This window comes from Rhea pennata, chromosome 5 (assembly GCF_028389875.1).
Source record: "Rhea pennata isolate bPtePen1 chromosome 5, bPtePen1.pri, whole genome shotgun sequence".
NCBI lineage: Eukaryota > Metazoa > Chordata > Aves > Rheiformes > Rheidae > Rhea > Rhea pennata.
In genome coordinates this window covers 18,140,548-18,163,437 of record NC_084667.1, presented here as the reverse complement: position 1 = coordinate 18,163,437, position 22,890 = coordinate 18,140,548, and the positions used below count along the sequence as shown (strand labels likewise).

The 22,890-nt window shown below is 53.1% G+C and overlaps 1 protein-coding gene across 1 annotated transcript; it reads left to right on the top strand.

The window, feature by feature from the left end:
- The first annotated feature begins 428 nt into the window (after positions 1 to 428).
- Positions 429 to 20,436, top strand: CHRM4 (cholinergic receptor muscarinic 4). Its single transcript, XM_062576364.1, has 3 exons — positions 429 to 447; positions 17,144 to 17,185; positions 18,959 to 20,436. The coding sequence occupies exon 3, from the start codon at positions 18,964 to 18,966 to the stop codon at positions 20,434 to 20,436; it is 1,473 nt and encodes a 490-aa protein (XP_062432348.1). The 5' UTR covers positions 429 to 447; positions 17,144 to 17,185; positions 18,959 to 18,963.
- The last annotated feature ends 2,454 nt before the right edge of the window (positions 20,437 to 22,890 follow it).

Sequence of the window (22,890 nt, the reverse complement as noted above, 5' to 3'; positions counted from 1 at the left end):
GCACAACATCTGGCCGGAGGGGGCAGGGTGGGGGGCACATCTGGCGGGGGGCAGCCGCCGGTCTGGGGGATGAGGGGGGGGCGGCAGCGGCACTGGGATTGGCCGCGGCTCCGTGACGTCCTTATCCCCCCACCCCCCGCCGCCCCCCGACCCGGGATGTCTTTGCGGCGGAGGGGGGGGGCGCGGCACATCTGGGGGCGGCACATCTGGGGGCGGGGGAGGGAGGAGGGCCCGGCAGAGCCGGCGGAGCCGTGTCCTCCCCCCGCCGCCGCCGCCGCCGCCCTCCCCCCGCCCCTCCCCGCCCCTCCGCCGCGCTCGGCGCCGCCGGGAGCCGGCCGGGGCCATGCGCGCCCGAGCCCCCGACGGCGCGGCGGCGTGCTCGGCGCTGCACCATGGCCGCTGAGAACCGCTCGGCGGCGGGCGGCGGCGCGCCCTGGGGGCTGCCCGGTGAGTCGCTGCTCGAGGGCCCGTGTGCATGGGGCGGGGGGGGGAGGGGGAGCAGGGCATTCCCGCGGGCCGCCCCCCCGGGAGTCGCTGGGGGCGGGGGGGGGGGGGGTGCACAGTACGCCTTGCCTTTGCATGGGGCTGTATGTGTGTGCGTCCCCCGGACGATGTTGCATCCTGGTCGTCCCTGGCAGGGTTGTAAGGGTGGTGGGGGTGTCTCTCTGTCAACTCTCCTGCACTCCAGAGTCACCGGGAGTGTCCAGCAGGTTGGGCTCACCGCTACCCTCCCAGCTCATTGCCCTGTGGTGGTGGGCAAGGCTGCAGCCCTGCCACAGCACTGGGACACAGCTCCCCTTCCCTGCTCCCATGCAGCCCGTCAGTGCTGCCCGGGATCCTTAGTCCAAGGCACCTCGGGTCCCTCTGATCACCTAGGAGTGGGCCCTGTTGCACTGGAAAAGGTGAGCCGGCTGGGGAATACAGGCAGCCTGCACCCAAGTGAGGCAGGCACCCTTCACAGTGAGGAACATCGGGTGAAGGCTGTTTGCTCCCTGAGTACCTCGCTCGGAAAAAGATTTGATTTCCAGGCAGGAAACTACATGCATTTTTCCTCAGCTTCCCTTTATTCTCCAACAGGAGCAACAGGGGTAAAGTCCCTTATCTTTTGGATACTTTGTCCCTACAGAGGACAAAAAGCCTTTGGTCCTTGCGGACATCTCCCAGGACTTTAAGACATGACAAGGCAGAAGCCAACTCACCTCTCTGCAGAGCTCTTTCCAGGTTGGGCATTGCAAGGGAGATATAGATTTTGTGCCTTTCACCCAGAGGCGTGCATCCCCCCTGCCCTCTATCCCTTGCTGGCACTGCTGCACCCTTCCCACTGGCGATGGCACAGCTGCCCAGTGCTCCCTATGGCCTGCTATGGGCAAGGATCAGCCCCACCCTTCCTTTTCCCAAAATAATGGCATTGGCTTCAAATCAGGGAACAGATCTTGTCTTTTCTTTTTCTTTCTTTTTTTTTTCTTTTTTTTTTTTAATTTGAAGCAATGTTGGGTTCTCTTGTTCTCTGCTTTAAATCTCTCTGACTGTGCCGTGGCCACATTTTCCAGCTGTTCTTTGCAAACACCAAGCCTACACAGTTAGTTTTGTGTCTGAGAAAAAAAAAATATCATTGCTTATGCCCTGCTGGCAGTTCACAAAGGTGGTGGCTCTTGTTAGACGTATAGTGGCTCCCTGGTTTGTCACAGGTGCATTGAGTGACCTCTTCAAGTGGCTCAGCTCTTCCTGTTTCCACTGGCAGAATGAGTGGGGGTACAGGGAGGGCTGATATCCAGCCAGTGGGGTGGCTTGTGGATGCTGGCACTATCTTTCAGCATATTCAGCTGCCAGGTTCCTAGAGCCCAGGCCTTCAGTGAAACATTACCAATGATGATGCTTATATTTCAGCCTGAGGCAACAAGATGCTTTTTAGCCATTGCTATTGCTGGGCATCACCTCCTGCTTTCTAGTGCATTGACCTCTGTGATCTGAGCACCTGCTGTTGTTTTGTGGCCTGGACTAGGCCCCCATATGTGTCCTAACAAAAAGCAGGGTGTCCAAATGGGTGTTTTCACCCGTAAAGACATCCTAAGAGATAGTGACACTTTTCACGTTCACCATTCAGCCAGAGCGGTGGCCAGAGGGCAGAGCCTTAGGTTTTCTCCTGCTGGTAGGAAAAGGGGCATGGAAGCAGGGATCTGTGAGAGGGTTATGGTGCTGTGCGTGGTGAACGCCTCCTCCAGCTCCTGTGGGAGCCAAGCCAGGGTGTCACTGCTCGGAGCCTGCACCCAGCAGAAAGTTAGCAGGTCTGCTAACAGAGTGGCAACGTAGGGCAAGGAGTGACCTGGTGAGCAGGCAGGGGAGGCTGAAGGGAGAAGTAGGAAGGTTACCAGCAGAAGTGGTTTGTTTATCCACATGAGGGGGCATTCCTGTCATCTCAGTTGGTTGGTCTGTTTTCTTTCACAGAAGAGAAATGAACTGAAATGATTAATTAATACTATGATCCAATTACTCGGAGTTTGCAAAAGGAGCATTATTTTTTTCTTTAAACTGTTCCCATGAGAATCCCGTTGATACTATTTTTTTTTGTCATCTCTTTTTTTTCTTTTTTTCTTCTTTCTTTTTTTTAAGAAAAATGGCAAACCTCTCCCCAGGGGAAGAAAAAAGCAAGGGTTGGTAAAAAATAGTGAGAACAAGAAGGACTGCTGATACACAGCAGTATCTGGCATGTCCTTGCTTTGGAGCGCTTCTTTCCCTGATGTGCTCATACCTGGTGAGCAACAGAGGTGAACAGGACTGGGCCAGCAAGTTGTTCTGCCCAGCAGAGTTGACAAGGCAGCTGCATATCTGAAAAAACAGTGGGGAGAGCAATAGCAAGAGGAGGAGAGGGAAATGGAGGCCACAACTGTGACAGGCTGCTGCTTTGTGCACAAATGCAGCTTGACTTTCCACATGCATATATAGGCTGCAAGAGTTTTGTGTGCACAAACCGATCTTTTAGGTGCTCTAAATCAGAGCTTTAATGGGCATCTTTTGGAGAAACAGGCTTTGTTCTTGAGAGAGTCCCTGTTTAGTTTGACTTGGTGATATGCCCTTTTCATTCTCCATTTCAACATCCATTCTGCTCTGGGTCTAAAATACATCTTTAAAGAACACATTTCAGGAAGTTGCAAGGGTGTGGGAACTGGGGCAGCAAAGAAGTGGAAGTCTGAATCAAGTCATTTCTACCTACTTCCTCTCCTTTTTTTTCCATCTTTCTCCCAGTATCTCCACCCACTTACTTCTCCTTAGCCTGCATTAGCATCAGAGCCAGCTGCAAGCATGGCTGCATCAGTCATCAAGGAGGTGCTCAGCACCTGGGCCATATGGAAGCCTCTTCAAACTTGCAGCTGGGGGTCATGCCAAAACCTTCTCTCTTCTGAGAGATTCAGACAAGCAGTTAGAAAACAGCTGCCAATTCTAGGAAGACTCACGTGCTCTTCTGCACAGCTCCCGGGGGCGATCTGTATAGTGTTAATGGGTAGCTATTTAAATAGTAGCCAAATGGGAAAGTATGCCAGACACTTGTGGCCCTTAGGAGAGCACTGCCCACAATGACATCCATGTAACCCTTTAGGCATGGAGAAGGCTCAGTGCATGCAGAGCCTGGTAGCAACACCGAGAGTTTTAGTGGCAGGCACACAACCAGCCTCCAGTTTCCCCCGGCAGACACACAGGTGTCCCCATACTATGTGTGTATTGCCATCCAGCTTGTCTTCCCTGCAGATGTACTTGTCCTTCTTTGAGCTTGACTTTGGGCCAGTATGACCTTATCTGACATGACTTCAGACCTTCAGTTCCCTGGAAACAGTGGGCAATGGCAAACTGCTTCCTGAGAAGACCCTCTTCTGGGAAAACTCCCTAGCCTGGACCTCCTCCCTTATCAGGCACCACTTGTCACGCTTTCTACCCCAGGACTGTTCCCATAGCCCTGCAGGAGATACCTTCATGCCTAAGGCAGCATGGCAGGACAGAGGAACTCGAATGAAGACCACATAATTTACATCAGGTAATACGTTATTTTGCCAAGAAAACAAACTTCACTGGCCTGTCAAAGTCTTCAAACACAGTGGCTGCAGACACAAAGCCTTATTACTCTGGCAATCCCCACACCATTTCTCGAGGTTTTGCACGCTGGAGCTGTGAGAGCAACGTTGGCCCTCCAGTCTCACCATGCCCCTGTCGCCGTCACACTGCTCCTCCTGAGCAGCATGAGCCTCAGCCCTGCTCAGTGACCAACGCAATTGCAGAGGTGCCACAGAGGGTCTTCGCCTTGCTTTCCTCTTTCCCTCCCTCAGCATTAGGAAGGCTGAGACATGACTTCAGCAGAGCAAGAGCAGCAACCCTGTTCATCATTTCTGCACTGTGGAGAGGGCTGGAGAGGGCCATGAGGAACACACTGGCTGTTTCCTTGTCTTCAAGAAGCTCACAGATGAGTTTAATTCATGTAGGAAGAGAGGGCGCTGGAAAGTTTGACCTTTATGGACAGACTCTACATAAACCACAGCAACTGCCTCTGAATGCCAAACTGAGCTGCTTGAGTGAAGTGGGCTCTGCTAGAGTTCTTGGTAACTATGGTGCAGTACTGTTGAAACCAAACATAATATATCCAGCCAGCGAAGCAGCCTTTGTATTACCATAACTGGTATTAAATTAAATGTAATTTACAGCACCTTGCAGCTTGCAAATTACATTGACAATGCCCATGTACCTTGCCAAAGCTATCACAGGAGGCAGCGGCGGATGGCACCAAAAGCTTTTGGCATCTGAAGACAAGTGTTTAGGTGTGCGAGTAAGCACAGAAATTACTGACATGCTCTGTGACTGGCAGGGTAAGAGTTAACTCTACCATCTACTTGTTTAAGGGTTAATGCTGTCATGGTTTGTGTCAGACAGTTCATCTTTAGGCAGTGTTAGATTGATTATTCTGTGGGAAACTCAAAGTTTTAGCTGCAATAGCAAGGTCTGAAAATACCATTTCGGAAACACAATGTCCTGGACTCTGTCGTGCTGTTCCGGGTCACAGAACAACTCCCACCACAGCTGCTCATGAGTGGAAAGCATTGCTTCAGTGACCCCTCACTTGGAAACCGTCCTAATGTTGATATCAGCTAGTTCCCTTAGAAAGGCAGCAAAATGATCTGACTGCTGCCTCGGAGGGACAGGCCTCCTTGTAGGGTCTTTGCATGATTGCGATTGAAAAGAACATGCTGTGCATCTTGCTTTCTCTAGTGGTTTGGGGATAGCTTGGATCCCTGCTCCACTGGCAGCTACACTATTATATACTCCCAAATAAAGCCAAAGAATATGTGCAGGAGCAGAGTGCAACGAAATCCTATTGGCATCAGCCTTTGTCTGATAAAAGATGGAGTTGCCTGGATTTGCGCCTGTCTTTCTGTAGTGCTTAGGAATAGTGTCTAGCACGGTTGTCTCTGATCCTAGACTGAGTATTTGTGGAGCTCATGTCACCAAGCCACTGCTCATAAGTGCTGTCTGACTCACAAAAACCCTCTGCTGCTGTGTGCAGCCCCAGGCAGGGAGATGGTTAAAGCCAACGCACAGCACAGCAAAACGCCTGCAGAGTTAGTGTAAGGGTCGTGAAAGGCTGGGGAACCACCATCCTCCAGCAAGAGAGCAGGGCTCTTCATACTGCTGGGCTGTATGAGCTGAAGTGCCGTGACCCACAGAGGTTTCCAGCCGCAGCACCTGGGCATGTGCCCTGCATTTGCCCCTGAAGGCTGTGGGTGGCCGCTGGACCAGGGGAGGCCATCGGCTGGTGGAGGCAGGGTGCCTCCAGCACAGCAGCACTTCTTTATCCAGCCAGGCGCTAGGGAGAGATGCAATACTGTCCTTGCACTCCTGCTTCTGCCGTCTCTGTGGTGCTTCCTTACTGCTGTACGCCAGCTGGTCAGGCTGCCAGGGAGGCCGTGGGATGGGAGCACCTTGCCTGGCACTGCCGTGTTGTGGTGTCCTCACTGGCCAGCCTGAGTGGCTGAGCCCTAGGCCTGCGCATACCGTGGCTGCAGCATGGCCCACCGAAGGAGCAGAGCCATGCCGAGCAGGAGCCTTGAGGAAGGCACCAGAGGTAGGTTTGCAAGTAGTATCTCCCAGTGATGTCTCTCCCTCTCAGAAGAGTTCCTTGGGGCTCTTCTACCAGGGAGCTCTGCAATCCCAGTCGGCAGCCAAAAAGCTATTCCCACTTCTTTTCTCTCCTTGTCTCTGCCTTCCCATTCCCAAGGGTTTTTTTTTAACCTGCTCTCCTCCTCTTGCGCCTTCACATTTCCCATGATCTCTGCCCATGCCCTGGTCTCTCCTGCCCATGCTCTTTTGCTCCTGTCCTGATGTTCTTCCTCTTCTTCACTGTTCTGAACATGCACTAGGGTGTTGGTTTCCCACCTCCGTCTCCAACTGCTGTCCTCTGCCCTCCCTTTCATCCCTATCCCACCCTGCACCGACTGTCACTGTCCAGTGCTCTTCACTGTTGCTTCTCTCTAGGCTGTCTGAACACCCCAGGCTTGTTCTTCCAGCCCTGTAGTGAGTGCCTGCACCAGCTGAACTTCTCCTCGCGTGCACGCCTCCTCCTGCTTCCATGCGCTCACTTCCACACGTGTCCTCCCACGACTCTGCCCTGGCCTAGAACTCTGCCCTCCCCTTCCGCACAGCTCTCTGCAGAGTCAACCTGGGAGGATCCCACACAGCCCTGTCCTCCATCTCCTTCAGCACAGAGAAAAGTCTCCTGCGAGCCCAGCACTGTTACTGCTTCTCTGCTGGGATCACGAATTGTCCTCAGAGTCTCCTGCAAGACTAACCTCAAGCTGTGTGTGGCAAAAAGAGAGTGCTCGGGCTTTTTGAGTTTTGAGACTCTTGCTCCTACCTTATTTGTTCTCTGTGGGTGATTCCCCATCCTGCCTTTGACTCTGGCCTGTTGCTCAAGCATCACTTTCACCCCCAAACTCTCTGGCAGGTTTTGTGGCCAAGATGGCTCTAATACTTTCAGTTCTTTTTTTCACAGCCACCCTGAAGATTCACCTCTCCTGTCTATTCCTAGGGCTAGAGCTCTCTTCTGATCCCCATCTGCTGCGATGTCCCTTCCCTCTTGCTTTCGTAAGCACAATTTTGTGCTGTCACATCCACATCCACGTCCACATCCACCTTTCAAGCCCCTCTCCCTCGCCTTTACTTTTTCTGGTCTTTGGCATTCTCCTCCATCAGCTCCCTTTTCTCTTGCCCATCACCTAGGTGGCTTATTTGCCATTTCAAAGCCCTGCAGAACTTCTCCTTGCTCCATGGGACAAGGTACTCTGGTCTCACTGGCCTGCTCTTTAAAACTTCAGCTGAGCACCTTGATGCTTTCCCCTCCACTGTCACTCAGCTATGTGATTAACCTCTTACCAAGAGAAGCACAGCCCCCTACTGCCCTACTAACAGCTCTCCTCTGCACAGGTGCCTGCGAAGGCCATGGTGAACACTGGGGCCCTGGTGCACGGAGCCCATCCCACTGTTTGCCCAGTGCCCCTGCAGGGACATCTGTAGGCACCCAGTGCTGCTGGATGGCTCTTTTCCCCTCTGTATAGAGGACCATGCCCCCCACCCCGCGTCCATGGGGGCTGCTACAGGGTGCTGTGGCCCAGCAGGGCCCAGTCCGTGCATCGCTCAGGGCCATCTCGGTTCCTGCGGAGGTGCTGGGGATGGCTCGCACCTTGGGTGGGCGGTGGGGGGCTGACACGGGCAGCCAGGCCTCTGTGGGGCGGCAGCTGGGTGGGGAGGGATGGCACTGCTTTCCTGCAGCTGGATCCCCCCAGGTCTGGCAGGGTGTGAGTGCACCCCCTTGCTGGACCCAGATGAGGGCTGTCTTTGCCTCCTGGGTAGGGGAGCAGCTCTTCCACCAGCCGCGCCTGCGGTCGAGGCTGTTCTCACAGTTCCCTGCCCTCCAGCACACTCTTTCCCCAGGTCTCCCCTCCAGCGCTCTCTCCTGCAGGCCTCTGATCCCAGACTCTAGCCTCTCCCTGGGGAGAACACAGCTAATCCAGGCAGCCACTTGTCGCTGTAATCCTCCGCCATCCGCCCGCCTTGCCCTCTCTGCAAGCCTCTCCCCACAGCAGGACCTGTGGCTGCAGCAGGGTTATTTCTGGTGCACTGCCTTGAAACAGCTGGATCCTATTAAAGCTTCATCCCAGGGATATAAAAGACCGTGAGCATCTCTCTGAGGCAGAGAGGATTAATGCAGTAGAGAGGAGAGGGGAAGCACCGCTCCTCCCGGGCACAGCTGAAAGCCCGGCCGCGCTCCTGCCGCTCGCCGCCTCCCGCCGCCGTCGGGCGGCCGAGGCACGGCGCGCGGGAGGGACGGGCCAGCGTGTCCCCCGTGGTCCCGCTGCGGCCCGGCGCTGCGCCGGGCAGGCGCCGGGGCCCGCTGGGGCCGGCGAGCTGGGCCGTTCGCAGTGACGTTACCCGCAGGAGCCGGGTCCGCTGCGGGAGCTGCTCGCGGGGCGCCGGTGCCCGGGAGCCGCAGGCTGGGCGCAGCAGGGTCAGGCTGAGCTCTGTTTTGCATGGTGTCTAACTGGCGCGCTTTCTGTTCGAGTTACATTTATGGATTGGCTATTAGGCCAAACAGATGGTTAATCAATCGTCGGAGAGGCCAATATGTGGGAAGGTTATTTGTATATGTGACTTTTAAACACTTAAAAACACTTTCTCACCAATTTGTTTCTTATAATGCCGCGAGCAGCGTGCGCGTTAGCCGCTTGTGACCGGGGTGTGATGCAGACCACGTCCGAGGCAGGGCAAGCCCGGGGGGTGGCAGGGGAGGGGAGCCCTGCTCAGGCACGGGGGCACAGCGGTGCCAGGGCACGTGGGGAGCGGCCTCTTGGAGGGTGAGCGTTTAGCTGGCTCCTGTGCTGGGCCAAGGCTTGAAAATGTGGGTGCTGATCAATCTGCTGGAATGAGCGCTACCTAAATGTGTGGAGCAAAATGTGTGGAGCATTTCGCATGGCTGAGCAGACGTCAGCTTGGATGGTGTCTCTTGGTTTTGTTTTGAAATACAGCGATAGGCACCCGGTTACAAACAGGAGCAAATACAGGCGAGCCTTCTGGCTTGCACTGTGCCAGTAGTCACATTAGGTGGCTGCAATGCTTATGGGCTGCAAATCCAGGATTTTTCAAATTGTGAAGCACAAATGTGCTGAGCACTAGGATGACTGAGTCTCCATTTCCCCTGCCCTCACCAGCTGCCTTCTGCTTGTCCTGTGGCTCCTGGAAAAACTCTCTGAGATGCCCTGCTTGTGGGAACAGAGTAATTTTCTTTTACCTCATCAGAACTGGTTGAATAATAGAGAAAGAAACAGGAATAAATTATTCAATAGAAACAAATAAAATGCCCAGATCCATCCCATACATTATTGGTGATGAGCTATTCTGCCGGCGAGATGGATCATATCTTGCTTAGAGCTAGATAAGGACTTCAAGGGATCATTGACCAGGTGCCAACGCCGCCTGCCAACTGGAGCTTGGAGGGTGCAGGGAGCCCTGGCATCTTAATGGAGCAAATACCGCTGGCTGTTCTCCTTTCTGTTTTCCTGTTTGTTTTATTGCCTTAATCGTTCTTGATGTAGAGGCCCAGGAGCAGCCTGCCCAGCCTGATATCAGCCAAGCAGAGGCCTCCCTGACAGTGCAAACCCGGGCTCATCTCCCTGCTAGGAATAGCCCCCCCCTTTATTCTCTCCATCCATCTATCATATTTCTAAGGTGCCTATTACTGGTATCTAGGAGCTATATTTTCACACTCTTTGAGGGGTGTGAATCTGTCAACCAGAACAATCACTCACTAAATGTAAACTGCTGCCATGACTCAGTAACTAATTAATGAGTATTAGGTAACGCAATTATCACCACAAACCATCACCCGTTGCGGAGTCTCACTCCTTCCCTTTGTGTCACACACACACACACACACACACACGCACATGCACGCGTACACAAATACAAGTAACCATTTAGCATGTTTCTATCTTTCCCTTCCTTTCCTCCCTCTCCCTTCTTCCCTGCCTCCTTCTCTTTTCTCGGAGTTCAGTTATCTCTGCGCTAAATGCTCAGACCTGCATTACATTAGCAATTTAACATGTCAGAACTAATCCCATTAGATTTTTACCCTCTTGGCGCTTTTAGGAAAGCCAAGATAAACAGGAGAAGGCTGGGATTGGGGCTGGGATGACTTATTGGGCTTTTTTGCAGCTTTAGCAGCTCTTTGCAATGAAAATGCCAGCCTTGATTTGGCCTGGGCCCACGCTAACCTCAACCTTCAACCCTCCCACCAAACTGGAGCCACGGTGCTTTGGGCTGCGCCTGCCTGTGAACACCAGCCCCTGCACCATGGCCAAAACCTGCTTCCCGCAGGCAATGAGCCTGCCGGAGCTCCCTGCTCCAGGGTGCCGGTCGGGTTGGGGTCCACCCAGCCGCGCTGCAAGGGGCTGAGTAAAAACCATGGTCCTCAGCGTGCCGCAGCTTGTGCCGTGGGATGCGCGTGTCGCCCCAGGGCTCCCCTGCCCCTGCAGCGGGGAGTGGGGGCAGCTTCCCTCCCTCGCAGGGAGCGACAGAGTTCCACCTCTGGAAGGGCGTTAGCACAAGTGACGTGCCTGGGCTTTACACGGGGACGTCAAACCAGAAGCTGTAGCTGCATCAGCCCCTTGGCTGCTGGGGTGGGAGCGCACTGGGCTCGGTGTCTTTCAGCTTTGCTGTTCCTCCAAAGGTCCTGATTTAATAAGCGCAGATCAAAAGCCCGTCTCCTCTGGGAGCAGCTTACACTTATATTCCTTCGCAAATGCAAAGGATTTATCTAATTCCTGTCCTTCTATGAATGTCTCCCTCTGACAGACATACTAGTGTTGAGCTTTGTTTCATGTGATGATACGTGATGTCCTTCATTCACGTTGGGTGCAAGCACAGTCCTGCTCATTTCCTGAGACCTCCTTACAAGTCATGCATGGATCAGATGTCAGTTTGCACCTTCAGCCTCTCCTTCACTCCCCCATGCCCTGCAAACTGCACGACTGTGTGTTTCAGGTCCTGAACTGGGGCTGGGACAGAGGCAGGGCCAAGAGCAGGGAGAGTGTGGCTATCCTTGCAGTGGAGGACAGGGCAGGGGAACATTGCGGTGCAGCAGGAAGGCTGCACGCGGTGCGAAGCAGAGTTAGGAGACACTGGGGCTGCAGGGGTAGACAGAAATGGCAGGAGGATCAGGAGCCTGTGAAAGAGCATCTTCTTGCAAAGGGTCTCAATTGCACCTCAAGCAAATGTGCTATTTGGCTGATGGAGGAGGGCTTCATAGACTCAGCAGGTTCTGGCCAGGAGGAACAGTCAGAGAGCCCGCTTTGAGCACCCATCCTCAGTGCAGGCTGTGGAGTTACCGCTTATCTCCACTGGGATCTATAGCTCTTGCCTGCAACTGCCTGTTCTCCAGAGAAGCATCTGATTGCAGCGTTAGGACAGCAATACTACAAAGCTGAAGTGCCTCTGGCAGCTTGTTCCAGAAATTAATGCCACAGCTCAAGGTGCCACCATTGTGTGTGAGTGTGTGTGTATGTGCGTGTAAATACCAGTATCTTTCTGCTGATGAGCTGGTCCTGTGGGAAACCATGCATGGCTGTATTCACATATACACCCGGTGGGGAAATCAGCCACTGCAAAAGAGATGGGGAAGGAAGCTGGTCTCCTACCGCACAGGAAGTGATGGGGTGGGGAGGATGGAGTGCAGCTTTCCAGACCCTCCATGTCTCATGTGTTGTGAGTGCTCAGCAGGTGCTTAGTTACTAATTGCACCAGATGGAGTGCCTGCTTCTATTTATTGCAAGCTTTTTGGGTACAGGATGATCATTAGCAATCCATGACAGGACTTTCTCCTTGTCTACCTGGCAGTGGGCTGCCAGGTACTTACTTTGCAGGAGGCTGAAAAGCCGTGAAGGCTTGTCAGGGTTGCCTACAAGGTATAGGTCAAAAGACTAACAGGGGCTTTCCCCCTTCCCCTCACATTTCACTTCATGATCGAGAAGGAGTGGGCTGGACTGACTTCTGTCTCCTGCTCTGTAGCAAACTTGTCTGTCTGACCCTTCCATGGTAGCAGCTGTGATCCCAGGCAGTGATGAGGACCCTGCTGTGCCACGTGCTGCCCAAAGAAGGTGGACCACACCTTATTTACTGCCTTTTCTTCTGGATTTTATTACCCATCTCCTCATCCATAATCCACAGGAGGGGTGTGGGAAGGGAAAGGCATTTCCCTGCCTTGAGAACACACTTGCTAATGGCTTGACTCTGTGGTGCTGGGGCCACAGAAACCCTTAGACCAAAAGATCTTATCAGTGAGGAGTCCAAGGCTCCTAATGGCTCAGAGGGAGAGCAGAAAAACAGCCATAAATCACTGCTAAAAGGCTTAGGGAGGGAGGAGGCCAGTGATTGAGTTTGCTGCAGCTTACTGGTGAAAGCGGGTCTGGGCGAGCACCTGCTGAGCATTGCAGACAAGGGACAGGGAGTGCGGGGAGTAAATCCAATTGATGTCCCAGGTTATGCTCTCTGTCAGGTGTCAGCCCTCGGAGCCCTTCTGAAATGTCATCTGGGCTTTGCCAAGGCTGCATCTCCTGCTTGACTGTGGCACTGATGTGGAGGGAGGGGGCAGAGGGAGATGGGTGCCAAGGAAGATGGAGACAGGGAGATGCAGCATGGAGGACCTGAGGTGGTGGGGGTGGGAAAGGGGAAATAAGTGCTCTGGAGGCACAGGAGGTGAGAGAGAAGCACATGGAGGACAAGGGAGAGGGATTTTGCATGGTGTAAAGGAAGAGGATGGTTTGAAAGCACCCTTCTCTGTCACATGTGGATGCCTGGCAGCTAGAGAGGTCCTTTGCTATCTGGGAGGCTTCACAGAAGCCTGGTGCAGTGATGTGCCTGGCATGAAAGAGCACGAATCTCACTGAGGTATCTGATGGCACCTCAGCTCTGCCATGTGCTCCCTCCACCCTTGCACACATCCTGCTGGGTGTAGGCAGAGCTGTCCGCCAGCCCCTGGAAACCCAGGGGCTGTGCCTGGCCCTGGCCCCTCCACGTGTCTTGAGTGCTACTAACCACCCCTATGCCTCCCTGAGCTTCAGGGCCACTTGTGATGGACAAAGTGGCCTTGGAGAGGCCAAGGCATCCCCTCACTCTGACAGCACACATCAAAGGTATCTGGCAGCTGAGCAAGAACCTCTCTGCTGGGTCAGTCCCATGGCAATCATCAGTAAAATTCTCCTTTGCTTCTCATAAAAATGCAGAGAGGGAGACAGGGAGCTGTTAAATCATGTGAAATGTAAAGTATGAAGATAGCTTTTCATACCAGCAAACTCCCCCATAGGCTCTGGGGCTGCCTGTCCTTGAGGAGGGAAGAGGGAAGGATAGCAAGAAAGCAAAAAAAAAAAAAAAAAAAAAAAAAAAAAAGAAGAAAAAAGCTGCAGGGGGTTGGAGTGTGTGCTGTTAAAGTGGAGTCCTATTGCCTCTAGGACAAAGCCAGGCAAATTTACCCAGAGAGGGCTGCAAAGCAGCCCAAACACCACACGCAGTGTCTGTCCCCAGTGCCACCCCTGCAGCCGTTCTGCTGCGGCTATACAGACACCACGTTGGCTTGATCGTGGAGACCCAGCAAACTCATGACACCTTTGGTCTGTTTCCAGCTCTAGATTGAGCTCTGGTCATGGATACAAAGCATCACTGCAGGACAGAGAAAGCAGAAGATGAGGGAAGAAAAGCTGCCTGATCGACTGGAGCAGGGCAGAAAATAGCCAAGGTGTCTGAGGTTACTTCAAGTGTTGTATGTGTCTTCCTGCTGACAGCGTCAGGCAGGGCTTCCCTCCACATCAGGCTGCTGGAGGCCTCCGTGTGCTGGGGCAGGTCGGGAGCAAGCCAGTAGCGCTCAGCCCTTCCTGGCCGTGCACCCTTACCCACCGCCGTTCTCCTGCCTACCCCCCAAAGGAGGACTTCGTTAGCTTGGCCCTTCAGTGAAGTCTCATCTTCAAGACACCAACTGAAGCCATTCGTTTTCAGGATCCAGTTTCCTCTTCTTCAGCACACAAGTTTTCAACTTGACCTGTGGGTGGCACCCAAAGACATTTCAACCGGGCTACATCAGTCTTTCTGCCTTAAAGTTTTGGTGACTTACAGGAAATTTTATGCAGTGAGATGAGCTGGACTTTTCTCACTTTGGGCAGCTAGGAGTACTAGCTTCTTTCAAGAGTCTGATTAGTAACTAAATGCACTTAGAATGGAATATAGTTGCCTAAATTAAAGTGGCAAAAAAAAAGAAAAAAAAAGAAAAAGAAAGAAATTTCATAAAGTGAAAAATGATTTTAGCAGCGAAAAAGAAATGACTTTGTTTCAAGTTCTTTATGAAAGAGTTGGGATGGAGGTTTGAGTGTTTTTTCGATGGTTTGATCACATTACAAGAATAACAGCTAAATCTTCCCATGTTACCAAAGCTAAGTATTTACAACTCACTTCATTTGTATTAAAACAGCACCCAGGCTGCCATGATTATATGTTTCTAAGCCATTTATATATTTACCACCTCTTATCGCTTCCTTGGCTAAGTGCCCAGAAGGTATAAAACCAAAAAAAAAAAAAAGCTTTCCCACTATCTCGATGTGGCTCTTTTTCACTTGGAGCGCCACACGCTGCACGAAGCAGGACACTGCCATGGATTCATCACTGGGCTTCCTAGCGGGGTTAATAACTGGTGCGTCTACTCTTTCCACCTAAGGGTGTTGCTTTCTTTTAAAAGCACTTTTCTCTTCATAAGCCATTTGTAACACTCTAAGAGGATAATAGTACAGAGGTATTTCTTTGTCCCTCACCCACTTGCTTTGCCCTGACGCATGCAAGAAAATCTCGGCGCCTATGGCAGCTGTAGCCTCTCTGTGGGGGTCTGTTCTGTACCTGTTCCCATGCACACAACAACAAACTACCTCAAAACCACCATGGTTTGTGCACAGTGATCACAAAAGCTTTGATATTGCCGCTGCCCTTTCACAGGATTTTGAATCTTCGTTCATGGCTAATGTAGAAACTGCCTTACTAGGTACATTGGCACCCCAGTTTTTATAAAATACTTTTAGCATCTCAGCAATCACACTTCCATTTCTTACTTCTGCATTTCTTTAAAAAGTGATGATATTAAAACCTTGGATGCTTGCTCATGACAAAAATCTTCTACTCTCACCACAAACCGAAGGCACAGGGCTTTTTTTTTTTTTTTTTTTTTTTTTTTTTTTTAAGACTTTAAAGTTGCAAAATGCTATCAAAGCTTGCCAAACTCTATTTCTGAAACTCGAGTGTTATACACATTTAGCAAAACCAACTTCGTGATGGCCAAGGCATTCAGAGCCAGCTTGGTTAGTTAAGCTACCTTCGAGAGGAGCGCTTTGCTGAGCACGCTCCCTGCCACGGCTGGTGGCTCTCGGCCGCCTGCCTGACGGGTTGGATCACGCTGGGCTGCCGTGGTCAATCGGTCCCACAGCCCTGCCGTGGCCACCTGATCCTGCCACCGACTCCAAGCAGTCCCGAGGAGTTTGATTTCTCAGCAGGTACTCAGCTATACGACAAAAATGATCACAAAAAATACTGTCCTTTTGTTAAAGATATGGAGGACAAAGAAAAAGAAAAACATTTGCCCTGGAAGTATTATGAAATATTAAGTAGGGCTTAATATGAAAATACATTCCTCATTTCTTTCCTTTTCTTCCAGCTGTGGCAAGTTTTCCTAAGGCCTCCTCCCTGTTTGCTCTGGCATCAGTGTAGTAACTGGCAGGACAGGGGTGGCAGAGGGAAAAGGATGTCCAGGGCACTGGGGAGAGCAGGGCAGCGGGGCTTCTGCCCCAGGCCGTGCTCAGGGTGGAGCTGCTGGGGGGCTGCCCCTCCTGGGGCAGTGGCGGGGGGATGCCCCCTGCCTCCAGGAGGCCACTGGTGAGGGAGAGGGAGGTTGGAAGGCTCCTCTGTCCAGCCCGCCCTCCCCAGCACCTTTGCTTCTCTTTTTCCCCTTCCAGGTATTTCCCCTTCATCTCAACATACCAATTGTTTTTTTTCTGTTTTTTTAAGGTCCATACTCCTCTTAACAAATTCCCTGGGGGTTAATCACAGGCATCTTGGTTTGGGTGAAGACAGTCCGCTATTTTTGCTGCTTTTTGTAAATAATCCTATGTAACAGGCTGACTTGGCTGCTTCTACCCAGGCGAATGAACGCCTCCCTCGCTGGCGTGGCTGCGGGCACGGTGTGACATGGGGACGCTGTCCCAGAGCTGCCTTCCCAGGCAGTGCCTGTTTCGGAGTCACTGCAGCCACACACACACCTTCACCCCAGGCTGCCTGATCTGCCTGCTGTCACGGCTAGTGGCCGCCGAGAGCCAGCAGCTGGCCACGCTCACAATCTCGCTGTAAAACCATGTGCTCTGGAGGGATAGGTGGTGAAAACATTTCAGGGTTTGGCTTGTGTCTGTTCTGAGACGATGGAGCAGGCACCGTCCATCTATTTGCTGGGAAGATGCGCTTTGGCTGAGTGGAAATCAGTGCTTTCCACTGATCCCAAATGGTATTTATTAAGGCTGGGGCGGTATCAGGCTTGTTTGGGTTTTCTGTATCTTTTTCCAAGTGGAGTCACCACTTTGTTAATGTGCCGGGTGCTGTATTTTATGCAAGTAATCAACCCCATTTTACTGTTTCAGGTAAGGCTCAGTTTCTTTTGAAATGAGGCAGAGGCAGGTTCACAGGCAGATGCTGGACACTTCTGCTCATACCAACTCACTGTGCAAGAGCAGGGCCTTCAACAGCTTGCGCCATACTGTGACAGCCCTTTGGTAATCTGGGAGAGCTTAATTTGGGAGAAAAATCCCTCTCTGACTAGCAGCACCCTGGCAAGAAAATAGGCCCACGAGGAGAGGCTTCACCCTGGGGCACCTCCTCAAATGGGAGCACATACCCAAACTGCTTCAAAACCAGCTGCAGCCTCTGTTGGAAAAGCAGGCCAAGGTGTCCAGGTTTGTACCTGGTAAGAGATTGCGAGGCTTGCATGAACACCTCAGGGCTGCGGTTGTGCCCTAACTTGCTCTTTTCTCTGTCCCAGGTCTCCTCCTCCAGAAGGAGCTGTTGGCCGCTGGAGACACAGGTGAGCTGTGTGGGCCCTGATTTGGGCTTTGCAGGATGCTCCTCCCAGGGACTGTCCTCCCTCTGCAGGCTAGGGGTGGTTCAGGGTGGCCTCCTCCCCAAGACTAGCCAAAGAGGGCAGCGGGACATGCCTGAGGCACACATATCCTGCTCTTGTCCTAGCAGCAAGGCACTGGCTCTGTGCCCAGAGGTCCTTGCTGCAACCACTGCTGCCTTGGCGAGGCTCCGTCGCCTGCTATGCTCAGCTCAGGCAGCCCCCTTCCTCCAGGCAGGCACTGCAGGATCCAAGTCTCTTTTTGTTGCCTCCCAACACCCTCCTGGGAGCTCAGGCATGCTGGGGCTGTGCTACGAATGCAGAGATGTTCCCTGGCTCCACAGAGGCAGGGCTGAGTGAGGCCCCTCTCCAGCCGTTAGGAGCGTGGATCCCCCCAAGATGCCTGCAGAGCCTGCTTTGGGGCACAGCCAAACTGAAGGCCTTTATGTTTTCTCCCCTCGGGTGGCTCTGGCAAAGCTGTGGATAGTGTCTCCCAGCCCTAAAGCAAGTGGCTTCCTAGTAGCTTTGGTCTTGCCACTGCCTGCTCACCACGGGGGCGGGCGGGCAGGCGGGCGGGGGGGGGGTATTCTGGCACCTACCAGCTCAGCCATGGCTTAGCATGGATGGGTTCACACAGACAGGAGGTGTGGGGACTTACCTGAGATCGCTCTGTGGCAGGGGTGTAAAGGAACCCAGCATTGAGAGGAAGGGAGGAGTTGGGAGGTAAATCAAGGGGCCATGGGTCACTCCTGGCAGTACATTTCAAGGGGCCAGATAAATAAACAGGGCTCGGCTAGTGCCTGGGAAGTGAATATGGGACACAGCTGGCATAGGGCAAGGCTGACCCTGTGAAAGCCCAGGGCAAAGGGCTGCTGCTCCACCCCTGAGTCCTCTCCCTGCAGCCCCGTGTGTCTCTTCCTTTGCTAAAGAAGGCCAGGGGATGCTCCCAAGGCTGTGCCAGTCTAGGGACACAAACTGTACCTTGAAATAGCTTCTGGAGAGAGGGCTGAAAAGGCAGACGGGAAACAATGCTGGGAGATTTTTGAGCATTAGCTAAAAACAACACTGGCCTGGGAAAATGAAGGAGTAGGAAGTGTTGCAAGCACTTGGGCTGAGCAGCCCTCCCAGATGACTTGGTTGGTGCCTGTTTCTTGTCCACAGGACTTTTTATCTTGGGGCTCTGCTCCCACCTGGGTCTCTGTCTCTGCAGCAGGAGCTAGGGGTCTCTCCCATGCTGGAGCTGGGAAGTTGATCTCTTGATAAGAGGCTGGAGGAGGGGCACACCAGTCAAAAGAGATTTTCCCCCTCACCTTTCCTGCAAAGTCTGGAGCAAGCGATTCACAGGGATGTGAGGTGTTGCATGGCTCAGCCTGCTGATAGGATGCACCACTTCCAGCTCATTAGTATCAGTGATCCTAGTAGAGAGCCAAAATATCCTTTTAGTTTATGCTCTCCTGACTTCCAACCTCACTGCTTCATTGTTTCAGGCTCCTCACATGCAGCTCTGGAAACACCTGGGCTTTCTGGGTAAAAAAGCATAACAGTACAGCAAGAGAAAGGTCGGGAAAGAGAGTGAGAGAAAATATGAGAAGGAAACAGTTGGATTTTATATAGTTAATGCTGGTACGTTAGCTAAACTAAGATTAATTAAAGAAGCTTATAGTTACGGTGCTGTGGTTGGATAGACATATGGGCCAGCAGATATGATATTCTTCCCTTTTGTTTCTTCTCCCTTTGCAGACCCCATGCGCAACCTCTCTGCTCAGCCCTGGCAGGTGAAGATGGCCAACATGACCTACGACAACTTCACTGCCAGCAACCACTCCGAGGTGACCATCCAGCCTCCCACCAACTACAAGACTGTAGAGCTGGTTTTCATTGTCACAGTCACTGGCTCACTAAGCCTTGTCACTGTGGTGGGGAACATCCTGGTGATGCTGTCCATCAAGGTGAACCGCCAACTCCAGACTGTCAACAACTACTTCCTCTTCAGCCTGGCCTGTGCAGACCTCATTATTGGGGTCTTCTCCATGAATCTCTACACTCTCTATATCATCAAAGGCTACTGGCCACTGGGTGCTGTGGTGTGTGACCTGTGGCTGGCCCTGGACTATGTGGTGAGCAACGCCTCTGTCATGAACTTACTCATCATCAGCTTTGACCGGTACTTCTGTGTCACCAAGCCGCTGACATACCCAGCCAGGAGGACCACCAAGATGGCAGGGTTAATGATTGCGGCCGCGTGGATACTGTCCTTTATTCTCTGGGCCCCTGCCATCTTGTTCTGGCAGTTCATTGTGGGCAAGAGGACAGTCGCTGAGGGGGAATGCTACATCCAGTTCCTTTCCAACCCTGCAGTGACTTTTGGCACAGCCATCGCTGCTTTCTATCTGCCTGTGGTCATCATGACAGTGCTGTACATCCACATTTCACTGGCCAGCAGGAGCAGAGTGAGGAGGCACAAGCCTGAAAGCAGGAAAGAGAGGAAAGGCAAGTCCATCACCTTCTTCAAAGGCCCCTTGATCAAACAGAACAACAACAATTCTCCAAAGAGGGCCGTGGAAGTGAAGGAGGAGGTGAGGAATGGGAAAGTGGATGACCAGACCTCAGCCCAGACAGAGGCTACTGGCCATCAGGAAGAGAAGGAGACCTCCAATGAGTCCAGCACAGTCAGCATGACCCAAACCACAAAAGACAAGCCAACAGCAGAAATCTTGCCAGTGGGGCAAGGGCAGAGTCCATCCCACCCCCGGGTGAACCCGTCTTCCAAATGGTCCAAGATTAAGATTGTCACCAAGCAAACTGGGACCGAATGTGTCACTGCCATTGAGATTGTCCCAGCTAAGGCTGGAGCCTCTGAACACAACTCGCTGGCCAACAGCCGCCCTGTCAATGTTGCCAGAAAGTTTGCCAGCATTGCCAGGAGCCAAGTACGGAAGAAGCGCCAGATGGCAGCCAGGGAGAAGAAAGTCACCCGGACCATATTTGCTATCCTGCTAGCTTTTATACTCACATGGACTCCGTACAATGTGATGGTCCTTATTAACACATTCTGTGAGACCTGTGTACCTGATACAGTGTGGTCTATCGGCTATTGGCTCTGCTATGTCAACAGCACCATCAACCCAGCCTGCTATGCGCTCTGCAATGCCACTTTCAAGAAAACCTTTAAGCACCTTCTCATGTGCCAGTACAGGAACATTGGCACAGCCAGATAAACTGGCACTCAGGGACCACTTTAGCAAAGTTATGGAAATACTTCTCTTTGCCTCCTTTGCTGAGGAGTCCTCTGCTCCCCACTTACAAAAGTGCAGACTGTGCAGTGAATGCAGATGATGCCCTTCACCCAACACTGACAAACATCCAAGGCACCTCTGAGCTGCAGCTCCTTCTAGTCACCCTTGGCCTGGGAACTCACTTGGGGAGCCAGAGGGAAAACCATAGGCAATAGGATGCAAGGATATGAGAGTACCAGGAATCTGCCTCAGTTCCCTGCTCTTGAGACATTGGCCAAATGGCATCAATGTTTGTCGCCTCTTCTCTACCTGGCTGACCTTTTCCAGGCTTCAAAGTTTGTCTGCCTGTGGAGGGCCTAATACTGGTGCTTTCAACAGGCTCTTAAGCCATCTGTTCCACAAGATGAAGAGACAGGGGCTAAACATTTGTCAGCTATTTTGGACCACTCTGGTATGGTTGTGCTCACTGAAAGCCGTTTTGGCCCATCCAGCCTCTCTGATGAGGCAGTCAAGATTGCGCCCTCCTGGATGTGGCAAGCTCCCTTCCCTTTTCCTTTAGAGATATGCTGATCTAGAGACCTGTGGGGAAACTTTTCCCTGGGCTTTGACTCCGCTATACCCCTAGCGCCCTTTCTGCCCTGAGCTGGCAGTTGGATATATGGACAAAATAAGCATCTCTCTTCTAGGTGAGGAGTGTAAAAAAGCCACTTCTTAGAACAAAAAGAAACTAAAACTGAGACGAAGAAAAACAAACAGTGATACCATGCAGGTTTTCTCTCCAAAGCCTCGAGGGAATGTGACCTCTGAGAACTAGGCAGTAATGATAAAAATAACTGTCCTTGGGAGGGGAAACAGGGAGCTGCTGTCCTGCTCAGAGGACAGGGCAGCAGGCAGAGGAGAGATGCAGAGGCAGAGGGAGGGGGTAGTGGCCCTGTAACATGGCAGAGATGCCCCATGTGTCATCTGGGCCACAAGCACGCCCTCCCTGCTGCCCATTGCAGACGTGGAAGGGGCGCTTCGCTCACCAGTTGCTGGGTACTGCCTGGATGATAGGTGGATCTTTGGGGGGGGTAGGGGAAGGCAGTTCCCCAAACCTCCTTTCCTGCCCCAAGTGCAGCAGGACACCCCCAAGGGTGTCCGAAGGAGCTGGCCACTGAGCTTTGTAAATGGATGTTACCCTCCTGTTAATGTTGTCACGGAGTCCTCAGCATGCGGGGTTCAGTGACGTCCAGCCCCGTCCCAGCATATTTATGTACACAGACCAAATCAAGTAACACTGTTGCTCAGCTTCTCCCAAAGTCTTTTTTTTTTTTTTTTTTTTTTTGCAAGTATTTTTTGGGCACAGCCAGGCACAGATGCAAAGGTGAGAGTCTACGTGGCCAGGGCCACATTGGGGTGTGTGGGCAATCTCTCCAGGTGCCCACATGGGCCTTATGCCGTGTCTGTACGTCCTTCCTGTCCCCACCCCATGGCGATGCTGTGCAAGTTAGAAAAAAAGGCTGCCCAGCCCGGGTGGGGACTCCCACTCACTGCCACTGCCTTGACAATAATTTATATAGCATTACCCCAAATGCCTGGCAGGTTTTTTTAATTATTACAACCACAGCAGAACCCCCTGAGACAAATAAAGACCTCGGACCAGAAACCAAAGGTCGTCGTGTGAGGAGTGACTGAGTTGTAACCCAGACCCTGCTCCCGGCTGTGCCGCAGCACCCCAGCGCTGCGGTGGCACTGGCCGCCCCGGTACCTGCAGTGTAGCGTGTGGGGCACGCTGCGGCCCCAGAGCTCGCCGGGTCGCACGCTGCCCGGCGGCAGCAAACGCTGCCCGTGCCCGTGCTGGCGGCTGTAACAGCCACTCTCGCTACCCGCCGGCTGGGGGGCAGGGGACCCCCCCACTGCGCTGGGGACGCCAGCCTGCCCGGGGGCTGTGCAAGAGCCCAGGTCCGGCGTCGTGGTGGGGACCATTGCAACTGCACGCCAGCCTGTGGTGTCCGCAGGCTCGTGCGGCCTGAGGCCTGCCCTGCTCACCGCACGTGTTGCAGCTGAGCAGCTCTGGGAAACGTCCTTCCTCGAAAGGGGGTGGCTGGGCGTGGGGGAGATGGGCCATGGGTGCTGTCCCACTGCAAGCTGGGCACCCTGCCCGCGGCCGCTGCACGTCCTGCAGCCGGCGAGCCCTGGCCAAGGGCAGCGGCTCCCCTGGGAATGGCCATGAGGTCCTTGCCAGGCTGCTGCTGGGGCGGGCTGGGGTGGGGGGGGAAGGAGAGCAGAGAAGCGTATGGTCCACTGCATCCCACCACACAGCGCTATCCCGGCGGCTCCTCGCTTTTCCCCGCTCCTGGTGAGCCTGGCAAAGCCTTGAAGGGTCACGGCTCCCAGTGCCATGCCCCTAGCCCCACGCCGGCCCCACTCCCCCTGCAGGGGTATGGGCACCATTGC